Source organism: Drosophila bipectinata, chromosome 2L (genome assembly GCF_030179905.1).
Source record: "Drosophila bipectinata strain 14024-0381.07 chromosome 2L, DbipHiC1v2, whole genome shotgun sequence".
In the NCBI taxonomy this organism is placed as follows: Eukaryota; Metazoa; Arthropoda; class Insecta; order Diptera; family Drosophilidae; genus Drosophila; species Drosophila bipectinata.
Genome location: NC_091736.1, coordinates 726,823 through 746,301, shown reverse-complemented (window position 1 = coordinate 746,301; position 19,479 = coordinate 726,823). Strand labels below are relative to the sequence as shown.

At 51.3% G+C, this 19,479-nt stretch overlaps 5 protein-coding genes across 21 annotated transcripts in view; 4 read left to right on the top strand and 1 right to left on the bottom strand.

The window, feature by feature from the left end:
- Window positions 1-3,873, top strand: part of Cda5 (Chitin deacetylase-like 5) — a 35,606-nt gene extending 31,733 nt beyond the window's left edge. For all 11 annotated transcript variants that reach the window (XM_043212717.2, XM_070276903.1, XM_070276904.1 and 8 more), the window contains 6 exons: window positions 557-643; window positions 701-894; window positions 1,367-1,592; window positions 1,807-2,244; window positions 2,307-2,505; window positions 2,564-3,873. In XM_043212717.2, the coding sequence (XP_043068652.2) occupies window positions 557-643; window positions 701-894; window positions 1,367-1,592; window positions 1,807-2,244; window positions 2,307-2,505; window positions 2,564-2,731 (1,312 nt within the window). In that variant the 3' untranslated portion in view covers window positions 2,732-3,873. The remainder of the gene's footprint in view (window positions 1-556; window positions 644-700; window positions 895-1,366; window positions 1,593-1,806; window positions 2,245-2,306; window positions 2,506-2,563) is intronic.
- A 255-nt stretch (window positions 3,874-4,128) lies between these two features.
- Ir21a (Ionotropic receptor 21a) lies at window positions 4,129-6,845 on the top strand. Its single transcript, XM_043212762.1, is given in 4 exon segments — window positions 4,129-4,464; window positions 4,512-5,724; window positions 5,786-5,978; window positions 6,032-6,845. Coding segments are annotated over 4 exon segments (2,556 nt in total).
- Window positions 6,846-7,023: 178 nt separating this feature from the next.
- Window positions 7,024-8,655, top strand: Creld (Cysteine rich with EGF like domains). 2 transcript variants are annotated; one of them, XM_017250221.3, is made up of 3 exons: window positions 7,024-7,554; window positions 7,605-8,033; window positions 8,468-8,655. In XM_017250221.3, the coding sequence occupies exons 1-3, from the start codon at window positions 7,116-7,118 to the stop codon at window positions 8,512-8,514; spliced, it is 915 nt and encodes a 304-aa protein (XP_017105710.2). In that variant the 5' UTR covers window positions 7,024-7,115; the 3' UTR covers window positions 8,515-8,655. The 2 variants fall into 2 exon arrangements, with proteins under 2 accessions (XP_017105710.2, XP_017105708.2); XM_017250219.3 differs by having other exon boundaries at window positions 7,027-7,554; window positions 8,107-8,655.
- Window positions 8,656-8,695: 40 nt separating this feature from the next.
- Window positions 8,696-11,315, bottom strand: Nhe1 (Na[+]/H[+] hydrogen exchanger 1). The gene is made up of 5 exons (XM_017250218.2): window positions 10,529-11,315; window positions 10,072-10,475; window positions 9,950-10,014; window positions 9,562-9,893; window positions 8,696-9,505 (listed from the first exon to the last, which is right to left on the bottom strand). The coding sequence occupies exons 1-5, from the start codon at window positions 11,215-11,217 to the stop codon at window positions 9,037-9,039; spliced, it is 1,959 nt and encodes a 652-aa protein (XP_017105707.2). The 5' UTR covers window positions 11,218-11,315; the 3' UTR covers window positions 8,696-9,036.
- A 1,151-nt stretch (window positions 11,316-12,466) lies between these two features.
- Window positions 12,467-19,040, top strand: Sam-S (S-adenosylmethionine Synthetase). Of its 6 annotated transcripts, none has more exons than XM_017250177.3 (7): window positions 12,467-12,587; window positions 13,376-13,619; window positions 15,152-15,229; window positions 15,542-15,664; window positions 16,660-16,772; window positions 17,426-18,105; window positions 18,163-19,040. In XM_017250177.3, exons 2-7 carry the CDS (start codon window positions 13,487-13,489, stop codon window positions 18,266-18,268), a joined length of 1,233 nt encoding a protein of 410 aa, XP_017105666.1. In that variant the 5' UTR covers window positions 12,467-12,587; window positions 13,376-13,486; the 3' UTR covers window positions 18,269-19,040. The 6 variants fall into 6 exon arrangements, with proteins under 6 accessions (XP_017105666.1, XP_017105664.1, XP_017105661.1 ...); XM_017250175.3 differs by lacking the exon at window positions 12,467-12,587 and adding an exon at window positions 12,627-12,706; XM_017250172.3 differs by lacking the exon at window positions 12,467-12,587 and adding an exon at window positions 12,820-12,978.
- The last annotated feature ends 439 nt before the right edge of the window (window positions 19,041-19,479 follow it).

Sequence of the window (19,479 nt, the reverse complement as noted above, 5' to 3'; positions counted from 1 at the left end):
ACCTGCAATCGTAGTATTATTATTCGCACATTTTACAGAGAGTAAGTTTAGTAGTTCCTAGAGTGTCACCCAAACCACTTCCTCGAAGAACTCGAAGCAACACTGTATCTATGACCTGAACGCGTCAGTTTCGTCACGAATATAAACTATTTCCTTCCTCTTCCCAGTGACCCCGCGCTCTCTACTCAACTCTATACACTTTTGTCTCTTCTCAGCCTAAATAAACGAAACACTCCCACACGTGACACATAAGTATGCTACAAACTTTTTGGTTCTCACTGTTGAAAATATTTACGAAAATTGGCCGATAAAATTCGTTTGTTCTGCGTATGCTGGTGGCGGTTAACTTGGTTAAGGATAGCGATAAGAAACTCATCTGTTCCTCGAACTATAATCGTGGTGTTGGGGGTGAAGGACTCATTCCGCATCTGTATCTTTGTTTGTAGCACAAACTAGCAATCCGCGCAACCCGTATTGTGTCGCCTACCTGACACCCCAGAGAATAATTGCTTAATATCTAGATAACTAAACCCCTTATCCCCCAAAATGTATCCAGAAACAACAATAGAAACCGGGGCAGTGCCATTTACACCAACCAGGACCGGGATGTCGTCTCGACCCCGAACCGTGGCACTCATCCGCCGTGAGTATTCCGATCTGTGGTTGAGTATGTGAATCCTAACTGAAGCCCTCCATGTAGACGCACCCGGCCCACGTTGAAGCCCTCTGGAACCATCGTCTCAAAGGCCCAGGAGTTCGTGGACATCTACCGCAACCCGCCCTCCCGACCGGACCCCATCTACCCGCAGCCCACACCCGACAAGACGGCGGCCAAGTGCCGCAAGGATGTGTGCCTGCTGCCCGACTGCTACTGCGGTGGCAAGGACATTCCAGGTGAGTACTCGTCCGGCAATCCGGTTAGGCAGGTTCAGATTTAGGCAGGCTACACAGTAAACACAAAACCAACAACATACGTAGGCGGCTTGAGTGTCACAGAGACGCCGCAGATCGTACTGATGACGTTCGATGATGCGATCAACGCCATCAACATCGATCTCTACGAGGAGCTCTTCAACAACAAGACCCGCAGCAACCCCAACGGCTGCCCCTGGCGGGCGACCTTCTACTTGTCGCACGAGTGGACGGACTACGGGATGGTTCAAGACATGTACGCGGACGGCCACGAAATGGCCTCCCACACCGTTTCGTAAGTTGCGTTGGTCTCCGTTTTGCATCAGCCAGGGTCACATTCCCTTCAAGAATCGTCTCTCAGATCTGCCTCGCTTTCCTCTGGTTACAAGCTTCTCTGTCGAATCCTCTACATTTTCCGCTTACTCTTCCACATTCACTCCATCCGCATTGCTAGGCGAACTGCCCGTTGAAAGCATCCCCCAAATCGTCCTCCTGACCTTCGACGACTCCGTGAACGATCTGAACAAGCAGTTGTACACGGATCTGTTCGAGAAGGGCCGCGTCAACCCCAACGGCTGTCCGATCACGGCCACCTTCTACGTGTCCCACGAGTGGACCGACTACAGCCAGGTGCAGAACCTCTACGCCGATGGACACGAGATGGCCTCCCACACAGTTTCGTAAGTAGCTGCCACTGGATCCTGGATCTCCAGATAACACAAACACAGCAAAGACAACCCAGTAGCTGAAGTACCCGAAACACAGTAGTAAAGAAAGCATCTTCCCTCAGCACCAAACATCCATTCCTAAGACTAAAACCCCATCTCTAATTAACAATTGACTTGCCATTCGTACAAGGTCCAAATTCTAATCCTTATTTTGCCAAAATCACAGTCACAGCTTCGGAGAGCAGTTCTCCCAGAAGAAATGGACTCGGGAAATCGCCGGACAGCGGGAGATCCTGGCTGCCTACGGCGGGGTGAAGCTGTCGGATGTGCGCGGTATGCGAGCGCCCTTCCTCTCGGTGGGCGGTAACAAGATGTACAAGATGCTGTACGACTCCAACTTCACCTACGACTCCTCCATGCCGGTCTACGAGAATCGGCCGCCCTCTTGGCCCTACACCCTGGACTATAAGATCTTCCACGACTGCATGATTCCGCCCTGCCCAACCCGATCATACCCAGGGGTCTGGCAGGTTCCAATGGTCATGTGGCAGGACCTCAACGGAGGCCGCTGTTCTATGGGCGACGCCTGCTCGAACCCCAGCGATGCGGAGGGCGTGACCAAAATGATCATGAAGAACTTTGAACGGCACTACACCACCAACAGGTGGGTCTCAGGTGTTATCCCTTTTGTACAAAAAGTTATAATACGTTTTCTCAATTCCACAGGGCACCCTTCGGGCTTTTCTACCACGCTGCCTGGTTCACGCAGCCGCACCACAAGGAGGGCTTCATCAAGTTCCTCGACGCCATCAACGCCATGCCAGACGTGTGGATCGTGACCAACTGGCAGGCCTTGCAGTGGGTGCGCGATCCCACGCCCATCTCGCGCATCAACTCCTTCCAGCCCTTCCAATGCGACTACTCGGTGAGCCGAGACCGAGTCTAATTATATCCCAGTCTAATCAAATCCCTTCCCAATCCAGGACCGGCCCAAGCGCTGCAACAACCCGAAGGTGTGCAACCTGTGGCACAAGTCCGGCGTCCGCTACATGAAGACGTGTCAGCCCTGCCCCGACATCTACCCCTGGACCGGCAAATCAGGCATCCGGTCGTCGCGCATCGACAACGAGGTGGAGGAGCCCGCTCCGTAGACTGCAAGGCGTCAGTTCCCACCAGTCTCGCATTGACCGTGGATCTGGAGCTCGGGCAGTCGGGAACACGCTGCCATCTCTGAGATGCCGAAGGATAGGGCCCTTTTCATCTGAGCTCAAAATACGGAATTCACTCGATAAACGTTTTCATCTACTCTTAGTACTCTAATTTAGTAGCTAATTTCTCGAAAAGGACATCGACAACAACGATCATAGTTAATTTTTTTTGGAGCATGATACTAAAAATTATTTATTCCTTCGTACACATCATACTCGATACCTATGTACCTATATATCTATATGCCTATATATCTGTATATTCCTATAGATTGCCACTTGTACGGATTTCCTGTAGTTGTTGCGCACGCAATCCCCACAGAGTCCTTGTACACGTAGAGCAATTAGGCGTAAGGCACTAGACTAATAAGCACTAAGAATAATAAATGCAGTCCTTCGATATCGTAGTAGAATGCTCGACAGGATTGGAGGCGACGGGCGCATTAGAGATAGGCTAACATATATATTTTCGATTAATTTGTGATAAAGAGTTGCAGCAGAATTTACGTACTATTAGACGTGCACAGGTCATTCAAAAAATCCAACTAACCCGTTTCCACATGTATAGTTCTTTCACAACAGCCGTCCCAAGAGTTTCCCTGATTCCCCACTGGGTGCATGGAATAGTTTAGTTTCTGGGCTCGTCCCCAAACTCCCGATACAACCTTTATTAAACGACTTAAAGCTACCCTTTGCCCAGTTCTTAGTCCCTACCGATGGACATCCGAAAAAAGTCAATGAGCGCGGATCAGAAGCGACATAATTAGAGGAATCGATTGCCAATACTTAGCCGTTCTTCAGAAACAAGAGCCGATAGTTCAGTTCATTGAGACAAATGTAGGTTAGCACTTAAGGTATCAGTAGGCGAAAGTATTAAGGGGATCCACATGCAATATAATTAGACATATCTGCATCTACTATAAGGACATACGAAGTAGGAGCTTTGCTTTCAACAGCTGGGCGCACTGTAAGGACCTTCTGACAAAACGAGTGAATTAAGTATTTTGTGCTAACGATTGTAAAAAGCAACACCTATGTGTATGAATGTACGTATGTTTGTAATAAAATTTGACTATTTAAGCGTTTGATTCGACTCTTCAGGGGGTATATCCTATTCAGAACGATTTTCTGGTAGGCGGAACAGAGTATAGAACTATATTTCAGCAGGTGTTGCAATTACGACGATTTTGGGCCCTGTAATTTGATAAGGTGATGACCCTAGCGTGCAGGTTTCCCCGACTGAGATGGTATAAAAGGACCTGCTGCTCGCAGCCGAGCACATATCCCCAGTCGCAATGTGGGAAGCGTGGATAGTTTTAGCTCTATTCTCCAGCCACTGGATGGCTGGCAACTGCCTGGAGAGGCAGGACTTTCCCGAGAACTGTGTGAGCAGGCGACTCATAAATCGGTACCAGCTAAACGAGGATCTCTATGGCAGCTGCCCTCCGCGTCAGAAGCGGCGGGTGGACCCCACCTTCCACGGTAATCCAAAGCCCCGGGCGGACCTACTGGCCGCGAAATTCCATGTGAACGCCTACAACTTCGATCAGACCAACTCCCTAGTCGGGTTAGTCAACAAGATAGCCGAGGAGTACCTGAAAAAGTGCCCTCCAGTCATATACTACGATAGCTTTGTGGAAAAGTCCGATGGACTCATTCTGGAGAACTTGTTTAAGGTAAGAGTCCGCGTCAGCAAGGCTTAGAATTAACTGAGGAATTCCAGACCCTTCCCATTACGTTCTACCACGGCGAAATAAACTCCCGCTACGAGGCCAAGAACACCCACTTCACGGGCCACATAGACAGCAGCTGCAAGAGCTACATTCTGTTCCTTTCCGACCCCCTGATGACTCGGAAGATCCTGGGCCCCCAAACGGAGAGCCGCGTAGTGCTCGTTTCAAGGTCCACCCAGTGGAAGCTTCGAGACTTTTTGGCCTCAGAGCTCTCCTCAAATATCGTGAACTTGCTGGTCATTGGAGAGTCCTTGATGTCGGACCCCCTTCGAGTAAGTATGGCAAGGTAATAAATATTGAAACCCGACTCATCTGCGCTGCAGGAGCGTCCTTATGTTCTGTACACGCACAAGTTGTACGCCGACGGCCTGGGCTCCAACACTCCGGTGGTGCTCACCAGCTGGATTAAAGGCGCCCTCTCCCGGCCTCACATAAATCTTTTTCCGCCCAAGTTCCAAAACGGCTTTGCAGGCCACCGCTTCCAGGTGTCTGCCGCCAACCAGCCGCCCTTCATCTTCCGCATTCGCACGCTTGACTCCTCAGGCATCGGGCAGTTGCGCTGGGACGGAGTGGAGTTCCGCCTGCTGAACATGATCTCCAAGCGGCTCAACTTCTCGGTGGACATCACCGAGACGCCAACGAGAGCGTACTCTCGCGGTGTGGTGGACAACATCCAGACGCAGATTGCCCAGAGGGCTGTTGACATCGGGATGTCGGGGATATACCTCACCGAGGAGCGACTGCGCGACACGGATATGTCCGTGGGCCACTCTCGTGACTGTGCCGCCTTCATCACGCTGGCCTCCAAGGCCCTGCCAAAGTACCGTGCCATTATGGGTCCGTTCCAGTGGCCGGTGTGGGTGGCCCTCATCTGTGTCTACCTTGGGGGCATCTTTCCGATAGTATTCACCGACCGCCTGACTCTCAGCCATCTGCTGGGCAACTGGGGCGAGGTGGAAAACATGTTCTGGTACGTCTTCGGGATGTTCACCAACGCCTTCACCTTTACCGGCAAGTACTCCTGGAGCAACACCCAGAAGATTTCCACGCGCCTGCTAATAGGAGCATACTGGCTCTTTACGATCATCATCACGTCCTGCTACACGGGCAGCATTATCGCCTTCGTGACGCTTCCTGCGTTTCCAGACACCGTCGACTCCGTGATGGACCTGCTGGGGTTGTTTTTCCGCGTTGGCACTCTGGGTAAGGTAACCAAATATTGTATTAATTTTAATGGCATGGTTTTGTGGGACTTACTTCATAGACAATGGTGGTTGGGAGAGCTGGTTTCAGAACTCCACGCACATCCCGACCTCCAGGCTGTACAAGAAGATGGAGTTCGTCGGGACGCTCGAGGAAGGTATTGGAAACGTGACGCAGAGCTTCTTCTGGAACTATGCCTTCCTGGGTTCCAAGGCCCAGCTGGAGTACCTGGTGCAGTCGAATTTTTCTGATGAGTAACTAACTATCCTTGTTTGTTCATCAGAACATTAACTTGACTATCCTCCAGGAACATATCGCGACGCTCGGCCCTCCATCTGAGCGAGGAGTGTTTCGCCCTTTTCCAGATCGGGTTCCTCTTCCCCCGGGAATCGGTCTACAAGCGGAAGATCGATTCGATGATCCTGCTGGCCCAGCAGAGTGGCCTAATAAGTAAGATCAACAAGGAGGTAAGCTGGGCTATGCAACGCTCGGCTTCGGGTCGTCTGTTGCAGGCCAGCTCATCGACCTCGCTGCGCGAAATCATCCAGGAGGAGCGCCAGCTGACGACGGCCGACACGGAGGGCATGTTCCTGCTGATGGCGTTGGGCTACTTCCTGGGAGCCACGGCTCTGGTGTCCGAGATAGTGGGCGGTATCACAAACAAGTGCCGTCAGATCATCAACCGCAACCGCAAGTCGGCCTCTAGCTCCTGGTCCTCCCGCCACAGCTCGGCAAACGGGGGAGTACAACGCACGGCGGATGAGCAATTGGCCCACGATGAACGGAAGGCTGCACGACGCGAGGCCGCCGAGGATGCCCAGAAAATGAGCTTCGGGATGCGCGAATTCAACCTTACCCGGACGACACTACGCGAGCTGTACGGCAGCTATAACCGATCTGATCCGACCTCCAGCCAGCAGGCCGAAGAGCATGTCCTGGCACACATACACCCGCACACCTATTTGGAAGACAAAGAGTCCCGTGAAGCTTTGGAGTCCTTGGAGCGGTTGGACGAATATATGGCTCAGATGGACACTGAGGAGGAGGAGTCGCCTCCTTTAGCATCCGTTGTTGACGAAGTTTTTGGTCCCAATACAAACGACAACCCTAATGAAATGTAAACAGATTTAGGTATATAAATAAAGATATTGTTTACAATAATGTTTAATTTAAATGATTTAAGTAAACTTAATTTGACCGCCTATATTATCGATAACCCGGATGTCTGTGTTTTCCAACACGTTCTCACGAACCGGTTAAAGTTGTCCTCGACTTTCTGGCAACACTGCAACCAACTTAAATAATGAAACAGTGTTTTCAAACACTTTTATACATTCTAATTACACGTAAACTTAAGAACTCGCCGGGAATACCAAGGAATTTATAGAACTATGAGAGTCAGAGACTTATTAGCGGTATTGATGGTCCTGATAGTGACCAGGGCGTCGGCCGACAAGCTATCTCCACCGCCATGCAGGGCCTGCAGCCAGCTTGCGGGGTCCTTTAAGGCAGGACTTGAGCGCACCAAACGAGGACATGGGGGTGGGGACACGGCCTGGGAGGAGGAGAAACTACGCTCCTACAAGAACAGCGAGGTGCGACTCGTGGAGATCCAAGAGAAGCTCTGCTCCGACGCCTCGGTCACTAACAAGGATCACTGCCACAACCTCGCCAACGAACATGAGACTCTCATCGAGGACTGGTTCACCCACAAGCAGGGGGAGCAGCCGGACATTCATGTCTGGCTTTGCGTGGAGCAGCTGCGAGTGTGCTGTCCGCCAGACACCTACGGCCCCAATTGTGAACCCTGTGCAGACTGCAACGGGAACGGTTGGTGCTTGTTTGAAGATATTGGAATTTTATTAACCCCCCATTTTCAGGAAAATGCAAGGGAGCCGGGACGCGGAAGGGCAACGGCAAGTGCCTGTGCGACGCTGGATATACAGGGACCAACTGCAACGAGTGCGGCCCGCAGCACTTTGAGTCTTTCCGCGACGAAAAGAAGCTTCTGTGCACGCAATGCCACGCGGCATGCGGCGAGGGCGGCTGCACCGGGGCTGGTCCCAAAAGCTGCCGCAAGTGCAAGGACGGCTGGCGGATGGACACAGAGTCCGGTTGTGTGGATATTAACGAGTGTCTGGAACAGCAGCGGCCAAACGCCTGCCGCGAGCAGCAGTTTTGCGTAAACAACGAGGGTTCCTTCACTTGCCTCGAGTGCGACCGATCCTGCAACGGCTGCGACGGTGACGGCCCGGACATGTGCAAGAAATGCGCCGACGGGTACCAGCTTAAGGACGGAAAGTGCCACGGTGAGTGTTCCAGCGAGAGTTGAAGCGGTTGAACGATGTCTAATCAACCCTGTTTACATGTCTGCGCGTAAAGACCTTTCCTCGGAGCAGCGCGATTCGTATGTGAGCATGACGCGCCTGCTCACATACCTCGGCATGTGCGTGGCCACCTGCGTCATCTTCAATAGCTCCGCCCACATCGCCTGGGGCTGCATTGTAGGCGCGGCTGTGGCCGTGTACATCGCCACCTCCGAGTACTGGCTCAACACGGCGCCGGAGGGTGGGCGCCAGCCGGAGATCGACACGAAACAGTTGGAGGAGCTGATCATGAAGTCGTTATAAGGTCCGCAAGATCGGGACGCAGTGTGTTGGGCAGCATCAGTATTTTTGATTAAGCACAAGCGAAAAATGGCGCACAAGCATTCCTAAAACGATCTTCTGTATTTTGTTTGCAGTCGGCAACGAGGAGGCGGCTTCCACGTCCCCGAACGAGGAGCTCTAGCGAGGTTGCTGCGGCACGAACAGCCACGCCCGGGTCACCTTTTGTAGTCAATTTTAGTTTAATTAGGCACTAATATTACCAATTTGTAAAAGTTTATAATTTGCCAAATGCATGTAAAAATTTTGTTATGTAAAAAGGAAACCACTCGGCTTTCATCTAGTTTCAAGTGCAACTTAAACAGTCCTGGTTGGATATCACATTCAGATATTTATTATATTTTTGGTTCAAAATCTTACAAAATCACAAATACAGCCACGAAAATACTTTTCTACAAGTTGCTAGTTTTTACGTAGGTGTTGTGAGGCAAATACTGCTTCAAGCCGGTGAATAACAGACTAAAGTACACAAATGAAACTAAGGAACAGGACTATATAACACAAGGATAACAAAAGCAACCGCCACCGGTACATTGAACTAAGCTACACTTGGGCCGCAACTACGACCCGTTCCCTTTGGCCACACACATGTGCATCGACACAGCCTCGGACTTCTCCCGGCGCATAGGCCAGCCCTGCTCGGGACCTAGGATCGCGTCAGATGGCTCTGACTAGTACTCGCCGCCAGTCCTATCTCCTCGTCGGACTCGTCCGAGTCCAGGGGGCTCACCCGGATCGCCTGGTACCACTTGTTCGTCAGGTCCGCCATTTGCGACTTGCACTCGTGCAGCTCCTGGCTGTTGAAGCGGCGCGTGAAGAACGGAATGAAGTACTTGCGGTCCAGCCGGCCGAAGCGGTCGCGGGCCTGGGTGAAGGTCACGTCCTCCTCCTCGGTGAGCTCGGACAGGTGCTCGGAGTCGATGGCCTGTCCCCACTCGCGGGTCTTGGACAGGGAAATCGATTTGGAACGCTTCCGGCTGCCGCTGCGGCGACCGCCCTCCTCCGTAGAGCGTGCGAAGCCACGTGTCCGACGTTTCTTCCCGGGCTTGAGGTACTTGAGCAGTGGCATTGTCGAGCCGCCCAGCACCAGCGTGGTAAAAAGCACGATTATCAGTCTGGAAGTTTCAAATCAAAGCTAACTGAACTGTGTCGGGGTCAAGTAGTCACTTACGTGGTCGTTATGATAACGTGTCGCTTTTCCTGGCTATCGAGGTTCAAGTGGAGCGAAAGGGCGTAGGAAATGGCGCCACGCAGTCCGGAGAACCACATGATGAACTGCATCTTGTTGTTGATCTTGTGCTCGCGGAACTTGTTGACCAAAAAGGCGAGGGGAAAGATGTTGCAGGCTCGTCCAATTAGGCAGAGGACAATGGCCCAGATGACGAACGACAGCTCCACCTGGTGCTTGAAGGAAAATATAGCCAGGCCCAGGTAGGCAAAGACGCAGGTTTCCGCAATAAAGGCCAGAGTACGCATTGTCTGCTGCATGGTGATTTGGGTGACCTGCAGATGAAGAGCTAAGTGAGGCTGGAAACGTTGGAGCAACGTAAGAATCTTACCGTGGACAGGTTGAAGTGAGTGTAGTGGGACATGACAATGCCACAGAACAGTATCGCCATAATACCTGCAAGGATGGATTCAATGAGTAAACAAGTTCTGCGAAGCGGAGGCTTCCCGTTACCGCTCAAGTGTATTCCCTCGGCCAGGACGTATGGGGCGTAGGTGAACATCAGCATCATGGCGAACTCCAGCGAAGGGTGCTTCCTCAAGTCGATGTGCTTGAGCAGCAGGGCCGAGATCAGGGCAAAGATGACGCCAATGCCCGCGGAGGCAAAGAACATGGCGCAGAAGGTCTTGAGGGCGCCCACCATGGCCTCGCCCGTGCTGGCCTCTGCGTTGGCGTTAGCCGACTGGGTAATGGATGCAGTCAGCACAATCGAGATGGCATCGTTCAAAATGCTCTCGCCGAAAACCAACATGTTTAGGATAGGGTCCACGTCCAAGGCGTGGAATATGGCTACAGTGGCTACGGGGTCCACGGCGGATATGAGCGATCCGAAGGCGAAGGACTCCGAGAAGCTGAGCCTGCAAAAGCACCAAAGATTAGCAGAATGCCGGACAAGGTATAGGTCACTTACCGGAAGGCCACCTCGGCCAGTCCCAGTAGGTAGATCCCAGCTCCGATGACCAAGGCCGAGATGGTCGTGCCGAATATAGCGAAGACCAGGATAGAGCCTATGTTCTGGAAGAAGTTACCCTTGTGCAGATTGTATCCCGACTCAAAAATGATTGGCGGTAAGAGCACTAGAAAGAATCCCATAGGGGAGAACACCTCCTCCCGTTTCCAGCTCCCATTCTGACCGGACATCACGTTCAGGGACAGTCCAATGAAGGCGCCCAGGAACACCACCACAATGCTCTCCGGCAGGTACTGGAAGCCTGTCTGAAGCATGAGGTGGATCAGGAGAATACCCAGCATAATCACGCAGATGACAAAGAACAGAGAGAGGGACGAGTTGTGCTCCTGCTCCACCGCATGAGAGTCGATCAGGGGCGGCTCCGTGGCCACCGAGGAGGCATTGCCTTTCTTTGTAGTGCTGGTAGTTCCGTTGCGCGGAGCTATTGTGGTTGATGTGGATGAGGCATTAGCCGCCGGACTGGCAATAGCTGACGCGTCAGGGTGTGGATTCGTTGAAATGCTGGTACTTTCCAATAAGGTCGAGTTTTTTGGTGAGATGTCATCTTTTTGGAGGTCCTCCGTCGCCGCGAGCGCGACGATGCAGGATAAAGCCACACTCCAGAACAGGCCCAGGCGCCGCAGGTTCATGATGAGTTTCGAAGCATTTAATAAAATTTCAAAATTTGTTTTCCTTCAAGTTTATCAGCTGTTTGGGGGAGTCGGTTCTCGTTTATCGTACAGAGTTGCCACATAATCACGATGTAACTGCTGGGTTGGCGCGTGTTTGCCCAAATTCAAACGGAAATTGTGCCTGTAATAGCGTTTAATTGATTCAAAGCGAACTAGCGCAAAAACAAGATTATTAATCATCAGTTTGCCAGGCGTCACTTGGCGTTTCGGCAAGTCACGCTTTGCTGGGTCAGAGGCCTTTGTTGATAGCTCTCCTCCTGTGCAGAGATTAAGTAACTTTGTTTCCCAACGGGATGAACAGAGCCAGAGGTTCTTCAATGAAGGTGGACCCCTAAGAGGTTGATTGTGATTCCAAAACAGGTTTAAGAGAAAGAGTCATTTCTTTTTGGCTATTATTTGAAGCCAACAACACTGAAAACCCCTACTAAGGAAGTAAAATCCAAGAACCATTTAAAACTTTGGACATCTACAGAATACTTTGTAGTTCCAGTATAAAACCTTAATACGCTAAAAACAGGAAGTTTCCGGTTTCTAATACCCTTTTAAGTTGGATTCGGAAATTTTCTTAAAAGTTTATCTTAGTTAGGATATCAGAAAAACACTTTCAATGCAAGCTTTGCTTTTTCGAAACTTACAATAGAGATTTCGAAAGCGATTTGCATACCGGCACAGAACGTACGTACATGAACATCTGTCCATTTTGTTATTGAGACCCACGCGATCCTCGGGAGACCCCGGGGGGTCACATCGTTTGGAAGATAATGGGGCCGGGTCTGGAGGTCCTACTGGGCTAGCGAGCTTTGTTGTTCTCGGTCTCTTCGTTGGAAATTAGAAATTTCACCCGAGATGATATGGCCGGAGCTGATTACCAAGCGCCTTGATCTTGGCAGACCTTGTTTGTCTTGGACATAGCATGACGTGGGCATTTTTTCGAGGTAGATTGTCGCGTATGGAAACCCCGAATTCCGCGAGTGTCGGGTGATCTCTCCCAGGCGGTCGATCACTTCCAGCTAGGATTTCAGTAGGAATTAGTCCCAGTCATCGATTTCGCGTTTCGCCAAGCTATATATAAATCGGCGGCAGAGAGAGTAATTACAGATCTCGAAAGGTTAGCCGCTATATAGCCTCGAATAGTAGCACATAGTTTTGATTCTGATAAGCTCTGATTTCGCCGACTCATCTTTCCGAGCGCCGTGCGGCCAGTCGAAATTATATTAATTAGCATTCGCTGAAATCGACAGCAGTCGAAGCCAGTCCGAGCAAGAAGCAGGTTGATTAGTCCTTCCTTTGGAGTCCTTCGGAGTTCCAACGTTCAAATCTAGAATCCGGTAAGTGGAAAGGACCCAGATCCGCACAGTTAGCAGAGCAAAACAGGGTGGCAAGGCTGCGGCCCAGCTGATTGCCCGAAAAACGTGGAGATGCTGACTAAGTTGACCACCAAGGAACGGTAGGTTCTGTGGGGAAGAGCGCCCCAGCAATCCCCAAAAATACGACGAAGGGAGTCGCCCCCGACCCTGCTCCCCCGCCAGCTCCCCAGGCTGCTCTGGCCGCGGCGCTCTTTGCAACCGGAGCAGCGCGAGGTATAAATGCGGAGAGTCGCGGCAAGTGTGCGCTCTTTTCCTACAAAACCGTCGTCAAGATAGGACGTGTGCTGCTGCTGGTTGCGCTGATTTGGTTGCCGAAGCCGTCGTCGAAACACAACACAACAGTTGAGAATCAGTGTGTATAAATTATCGAACAAATAGCTAATATAATTCCGCGCTAGCAGAACTAGAACTGGCCCTGGCCCCGACTCGTTTCGGTTTTCTCCCCCTCGTTCCGACAGAAAGAACCAATCGCTGGGAACGTGCGTGTCGTGCGTGTATGGTCTGTGCTAGCCCCGTGGTCTAGCCCACCCCCAGCTCCCCTGATGCGGTAAACAGCGCACAACGGGTGAAATACGCTCGCGATTATATAAAAAATAGAACCGTACGCTGCGGACATAGTGCGAAAACCGGAAAATCCCGCAGCAACATCAGCGGACGCGGCACTTGCGAAAATAGTGTGTTTTGCGAGAGTTAGGAAAATCAATTTCGTCAAGCTATAACGAATTCTCTCTTGTTATCTCGCCCCGCAGCTCCACCAACCACTGACCCGACTGGAAGCAAGTGATTTCCGTGTGCCGAAAGCCGAATCCCCTGCAGAAGACTACTACCAGACACCCCAGAGAAGCATCATCAGCCTCAGAATGCCGCAGCAGAAGACAAACGGACACAGCGGAGCCTCCAACGGCTGCAACGGCAGCAACGGCAACTCCTACGACATGGAGGATGGCCAGACATTCCTCTTCACCTCCGAGTCCGTCGGCGAGGGACATCCAGGTAAGCCCCATTCAGAGCGGGCCGCCAGCCGCAATCGATTGCATCACAGCCCGATGAGCGTGCATGCGGAGTGCACGAGACAGGGGCTGCAGCCGTGGCAGATACGGATGCGGGCAGTACGGCTGCGTCGCCTGTTCCTAACCTAACCAAATTGTTTCTCCAGGGACTGTGGCCGGGCCACAGCTGAGATCTAACAAAATGGCGTCGGAGTAGCGCTTTTGTCAGTCGTCTGCTTCCAATTTGTGAGCGGTGGTGGGAGGGGGCCAGCAACTCGTGCTTGTTTACTAAGCTGGCCGCCAAGAGCCGCCTTCTAGGCTGGCCAACTAGAAGGTGGTCAAAGAAGAGGTCTGTTAGCGGCAGCCGGCGGCCTGAAACTCCTCCGAATAGCCAGGAAAACAGCTGGCAGTGGCCTGTGTGCCAAAACCCCCCCGCACAGCTCCGGCGACGCAATTTATAGACTGGTTCTTTATCGCTACCTCTCTCACAGGCCCGCGGAATTTGCGTCATGCGCACCATGTGCTTCTGCTTCTGCTTCTGGGGAAGAGTGGCCGGCTCGTATCGCACTCAGACGAACCGCTCTCTTCGTCATGCTGCTGGTGCCTCACTTCGGAGACGGCGATCAAAACAAGGGCCAAACTAAAACAAACCCACGTTGCTAGCCCGTCTTCCCAGCGATTTTGCCAACCACGTGTTTCGCTCAAGCCCTAGCCGGAGCAGCCCGTTTTGTTTATATGTATCAGCGCTGGCTGTGGATTTTCGAGGCGATGTGACTGGCTGTGGCCACGGCAACATATGCGCGACTCCTGATAAGGGAGAAGCGACCTTTTCTACTACGCATTGATTGCTTTTACCCGCACCGTCGAAGTTTATAACGCTAATTAAGTTCCAGTCAGCTCCGCTCCGATAATCGTGGACGCTTTCTGGGAGTGGGCATTGTTTCCGGAAGGGCCAGCCCTAATTTCACCTGTCCTGCGGTGACGAATGAGTGACGGGCCGGCCAGCAAACATCTCCGGCCCTGCCCGGCCAGAGTCCCGACTCACTTCCCATAGGCCACCTATCAGATTCACAGCCGAATCTGAGACGCAGAACACTCGAGCTTACGCCAAATCACTCGCCCCACAGGCCCCACATGTCTGACGCAATAATCGAGTTCAATAACGCTGTTTCCAATGAAAAACCTGCCAAAAAACGAAGGGCTCCGGTTTCGGGGCAGCGCGACTGGTGTCAAGTGTGACGACGCCGACGATCCCTGCGCAGGCTTTCCGTCTTGTTTGTTCTTTACAACCCGAGGCTCGTGTTCCGAGTTATAGACACACAATGGCATTGAATTTCGCTGTCAATCGCAGACTGAAAAGTTAAAATAAACTGCACTGCCCGGCAATTTTCGCCGCCTAGGCGGCGACTGAAGAGCCACCAACACCGCCACCGCCGCCGGGCCAGGGGCAGGGGCAGAGATTGGGGAGCTAGCACATCTGCGAGCAACTATTTGGCACACCCACTAACAGCCGTCGCCTCTCTTCTTGCTTTTCAGACAAAATGTGCGACCAGATCAGCGACGCTATTTTGGACGCCCACCTGAAGCAGGATCCCAACGCCAAGGTGGCGTGTGGTGAGTGTCCTGCCCCAACGCATCCGTCCATCCTCCCGTCCAGCCAGCGGCTCAGGCTGCCGGCCAGGCTAGTGACCTCTGCGGAGCTCCGAAATCGTTTTTTGATAGTGTGTCCCCGAGCTGAAAGGCGCCCATAGAGACAGCAGGCGACAGACCATCAGAAAATAAACTTGCCCGCAAAGTAAACACTGGCGTGTGCACCCGCCCGAAGCGATGTCAGCACAAATAAACAAAGCTCGCTGGATGGATGGATGGATGGATGGAAAGGTTCCGCTTTCCTTGGGCGACTAACCCATTTATTTTCTCACACAGAAACCGTGGCGAAGACGGGCATGATTCTGCTCTGCGGCGAGATCACATCCAAAGCCGTGATCGACTACCAGAAGGTGGTGCGCGAGACAGTCCAGCACATCGGCTACGACGACTCCTCTAAGGGTAAGTGTTTACTTAGCATAGAAGAGATCCTTTTGCGGGCGGGACTTTCAGGACTAGATAGGTCTTCCAAAGCCAGTACTCATTTAAACCGTAACACAATTAAAAAGGTTTCGATTGGAAGACCCTTAACCTGCTCGTCGCCATCGAGCAACAGTCGCCCAACATTGCCAGCGGCGTGCACATCAATCGCGAGGAAGAGGACGTCGGCGCTGGTGACCAGGTACTGCAAGATTATCCCTACTCCTAGTCCTAATCCGATGCGGAAGAGTGTGTGTGCGTTCGTTCGTTCGTTCTTCGTTCGTTGCGTTTCATTCTGTTCAGTGTTTCCCCATCAAGCCTCCTCGCCCGCGACCTTGCGGGCAGGAGACCCTCATCCCCATACCGTCCGGCCAGATCCACCCAAGAACAAGAATGCTTTTCAGTGGTAGAGGAGGATCCGAACCATTCTCTGAATCACAAAGTCAATGAATTATTCAAAAACTTCCAAGAATCCTCCCCATTATATACAATTTTTTTTTAAATCAAATAAAAAATGTCATTAAACATTGGAATTAAACTGACGCTGAGCAAGATTATTGCCTCACAGGTGTACACATCCACATGGCCCCAAAAGGGGCTCTAACCACACCACTTGCATCTTACTAAACCCATGGTGAACCCTAAAAACCCCATAAAGCGACTCAATAGCTAACGAACCCAGGAATCCAGCGAATTGCATGCGGCTCTTCCTAACCAACCCGACCCCAGTGCGGCAGATCCATCAGGCGAGGCTCCGGCAGAGCGGCATTACTATTTATAATCTAGCTAGTAGTTGGGTGATCGAATCATATTGTGTAAACATTACTTACAGACATATATTTCCTGTGTGCGTGCACCACCGGCGTGTGCTGTGCCCTTTCTTTTATCTTTCTCTCTCGTTTCATATGTAACCACCAAAAACACAACACAAACCAAACCATCTCTCACTTTCCGAACTCGAAATCCGCCTCGAAAAGGTTTCGATTTCAAAACGTGCAACGTGCTCCTGGCATTGGACCAACAATCGCCCGAAATCGCGGCCGGAGTGCATGTGAACCGCGCCGAGGAAGAGATCGGTGCCGGAGACCAGGTGTGAACTACCACAACTTCTAGAAGCCGTGCAGCCCGGCAGGGGACAGCCGGTCCCTCCGAAGAGCCGGGCTTCCCGGTCGGTGGCGGGTATCCGTGGTGGCCGGGCTCCTCCGGAGGGGCTTCCCCGCCAGCGCTCGCACGATTTGTGTTTTATGATTTAACCTTTTCGTAACTAATCGAAGGAGTGTGTCAGAGAACTCCGCTGCATCGCTCTATTTATAAATTTGTAGTTCTATCTATACTTTGGCATTGTACCACATTAATGTAGTAACGCGGCACACAGACACCGACACCGACACCGACACGACACACCGCGCCTCTGCCCCGATTTGCCATTCGAAGCTGCGAACGGCTAGCTCCCTGGTATCTGATTGGGCTTATTTACCCAGTCGGTGCCCCAGTCCTATGTCAGCAGCACGCTTCGAATGACAAATGCGCAAAACCAGGCAGACTCCCGCTCCACATAACATAGAAACCATATTTTGCTTCGTAGCCTCCACTGTCATCCCCCATCCCATGTGCTTGAGTCACCTAACACAAGTGTATTTATCCGCTAACACCACTGATTAGTTTGGTTTGGTTCGCTTCCGTTTGCTTGGTAACCTGTGAACCCTCTAGAAACACTGCTAACCATAAACACCCACTTTGCAGGGCATCATGTTCGGCTATGCCACCGACGAGACCGAGGAGTGCATGCCCCTCACCGTCGTCCTGGCCCATAAACTGAACGAGAAGATCGCCGAGCTGCGCCGCTCAGACGTTTTCTGGTGGGCCCGTCCCGACTCCAAGACACAGGTCACCTGCGAGTACCTCTTCAACCAGGGATCGGCGGTGCCCAAGCGCGTCCACACCATTGTGGTGTCCATGCAGCACTCTGAGAAGATTTCCTTGGAGACCCTGCGCTCGGAGGTCATGGAGAAAGTTGTGAAAGTCGTCATTCCCGCCAAATACATTGATGCCAACACCATCGTGCACATCAATCCCTGCGGCCTGTTCGTCATCGGAGGCCCCATGGGCGACGCCGGCCTCACCGGCCGCAAGATCATCGTCGACACCTACGGTGGTTGGGGCGCCCACGGCGGCGGCGCCTTCTCCGGCAAGGACTTCACAAAGGTCGACCGATCGGCGGCCTACGCCGCTCGCTGGGTGGCCAAGTCCTTGGTCAAGGCCGGCCTCTGCAAGCGCTGCCTCGTCCAGGTCTCGTACGCTATCGGTCTTGCCGAGCCGCTGTCCATCACCGTTTTCGACTACGGCACGTCCCACAAGTCGCAGAAGGAGCTTCTGGACATCATCAAGCGCAACTTTGACCTCAGGCCCGGCAAGATTGTCAAGTGAGTTGGAAACACGGCTCTTGAGTTGGCCATTTTCTATATTTCTGCTCTTCACAGGGACCTGAACCTGCGCCAGCCCATTTACCAGCGCACCAGCACATATGGTCACTTCGGACGCACCGGATTCCCGTGGGAGGAGGCCAAGCATTTGGAGATCAACTGACTAGAACAGGACGCGACCCCTCTCCCGCTATCACCACGTGCTAAGAGGTCGAGGCCCTCACCAACGCCATCGGCATCGGCTATGTCATCATCGTCAACACCAGCATCCGCAGATACCGCAACAGCAACGTAATTTTTAGTTTCGTTCTTTTTAAAGATACCCCAAGTCGGCGAAGCTAGCTGCCACTCCTACTGGGCTTTCGATTCCGCCTCCACCCGGTCCCAATCCCCGGCGCACTTCGCCGTTTAATTTAAACCCGGCTGCCTCGGGCAGCACTAGATGTAGTCTTCATACTACCCGCATATATATACTTAATAGAGAGCTCCGCCACAATTCGACGAGCTTTAGTTATACATTTAAATAGTATAGAATCGTCGCTCAGTTCTGTTATCACAAAACTAAACAAAACACAAAACTAAACAAGACAGAAACAGAAATATGAAAACGAAAACATGTAATTAGCCTGCCCCACACCTTCCGCGCATTGTAAGTCCCTCTGGAATTGTAAAAACTTAGATGTCCTTTGCTTAGAAATTACGCACCACTTCTCATGTTTTAAAATTGTAAACATATATTTTTGTATCTTTTACCATTTCTGGTTTGTGTTGTCGATTGTGCGTTGTGTAAGTGTTTAGCCAAAACGTTTTTAAACTCGATTGTATATTACATGCTGTCTTTGTATTTTCTGTAACCAATCAACCATTTAAGATAATGTATTTTCCTTTACAAAAATATATTACAAATACAGATAAAAAGTTTGTAATGCATAAAAGACCCAAGTCTATCAGTTGGTTTGTTTCTATAAGTCTATTGGTTTGCAAAAAAGTAAGGTAATTTAAGCCCGATACAATTGTAAATGCGTGTAAGTCCGAAAGAGGCATACATGTACTTTCTCATGACAAGATCCATGAAATAAACCTAATCAGAAGTTTCAATTAATAACCCTGATCTACTCGATTATTTACTTTATTCTAGATGGAGACACGTTTTGAATAAAAATAAATAAGTACGAATCTAACTCATCTAAAAGTTTACCCGTTTCGATTCAAACTTTAGCCCGCCAAATTCGATAGTTATCGATAGTAGGATCGGCACACATGCACCGCAGACGCCATTTTGAACCAAAGCTAGCAGATTATCTCTTGTAAAAATGATGATTTTTGTATTTGGCGGGATTATAGCTGTGAAATTTGAATATATTCTGATATTTG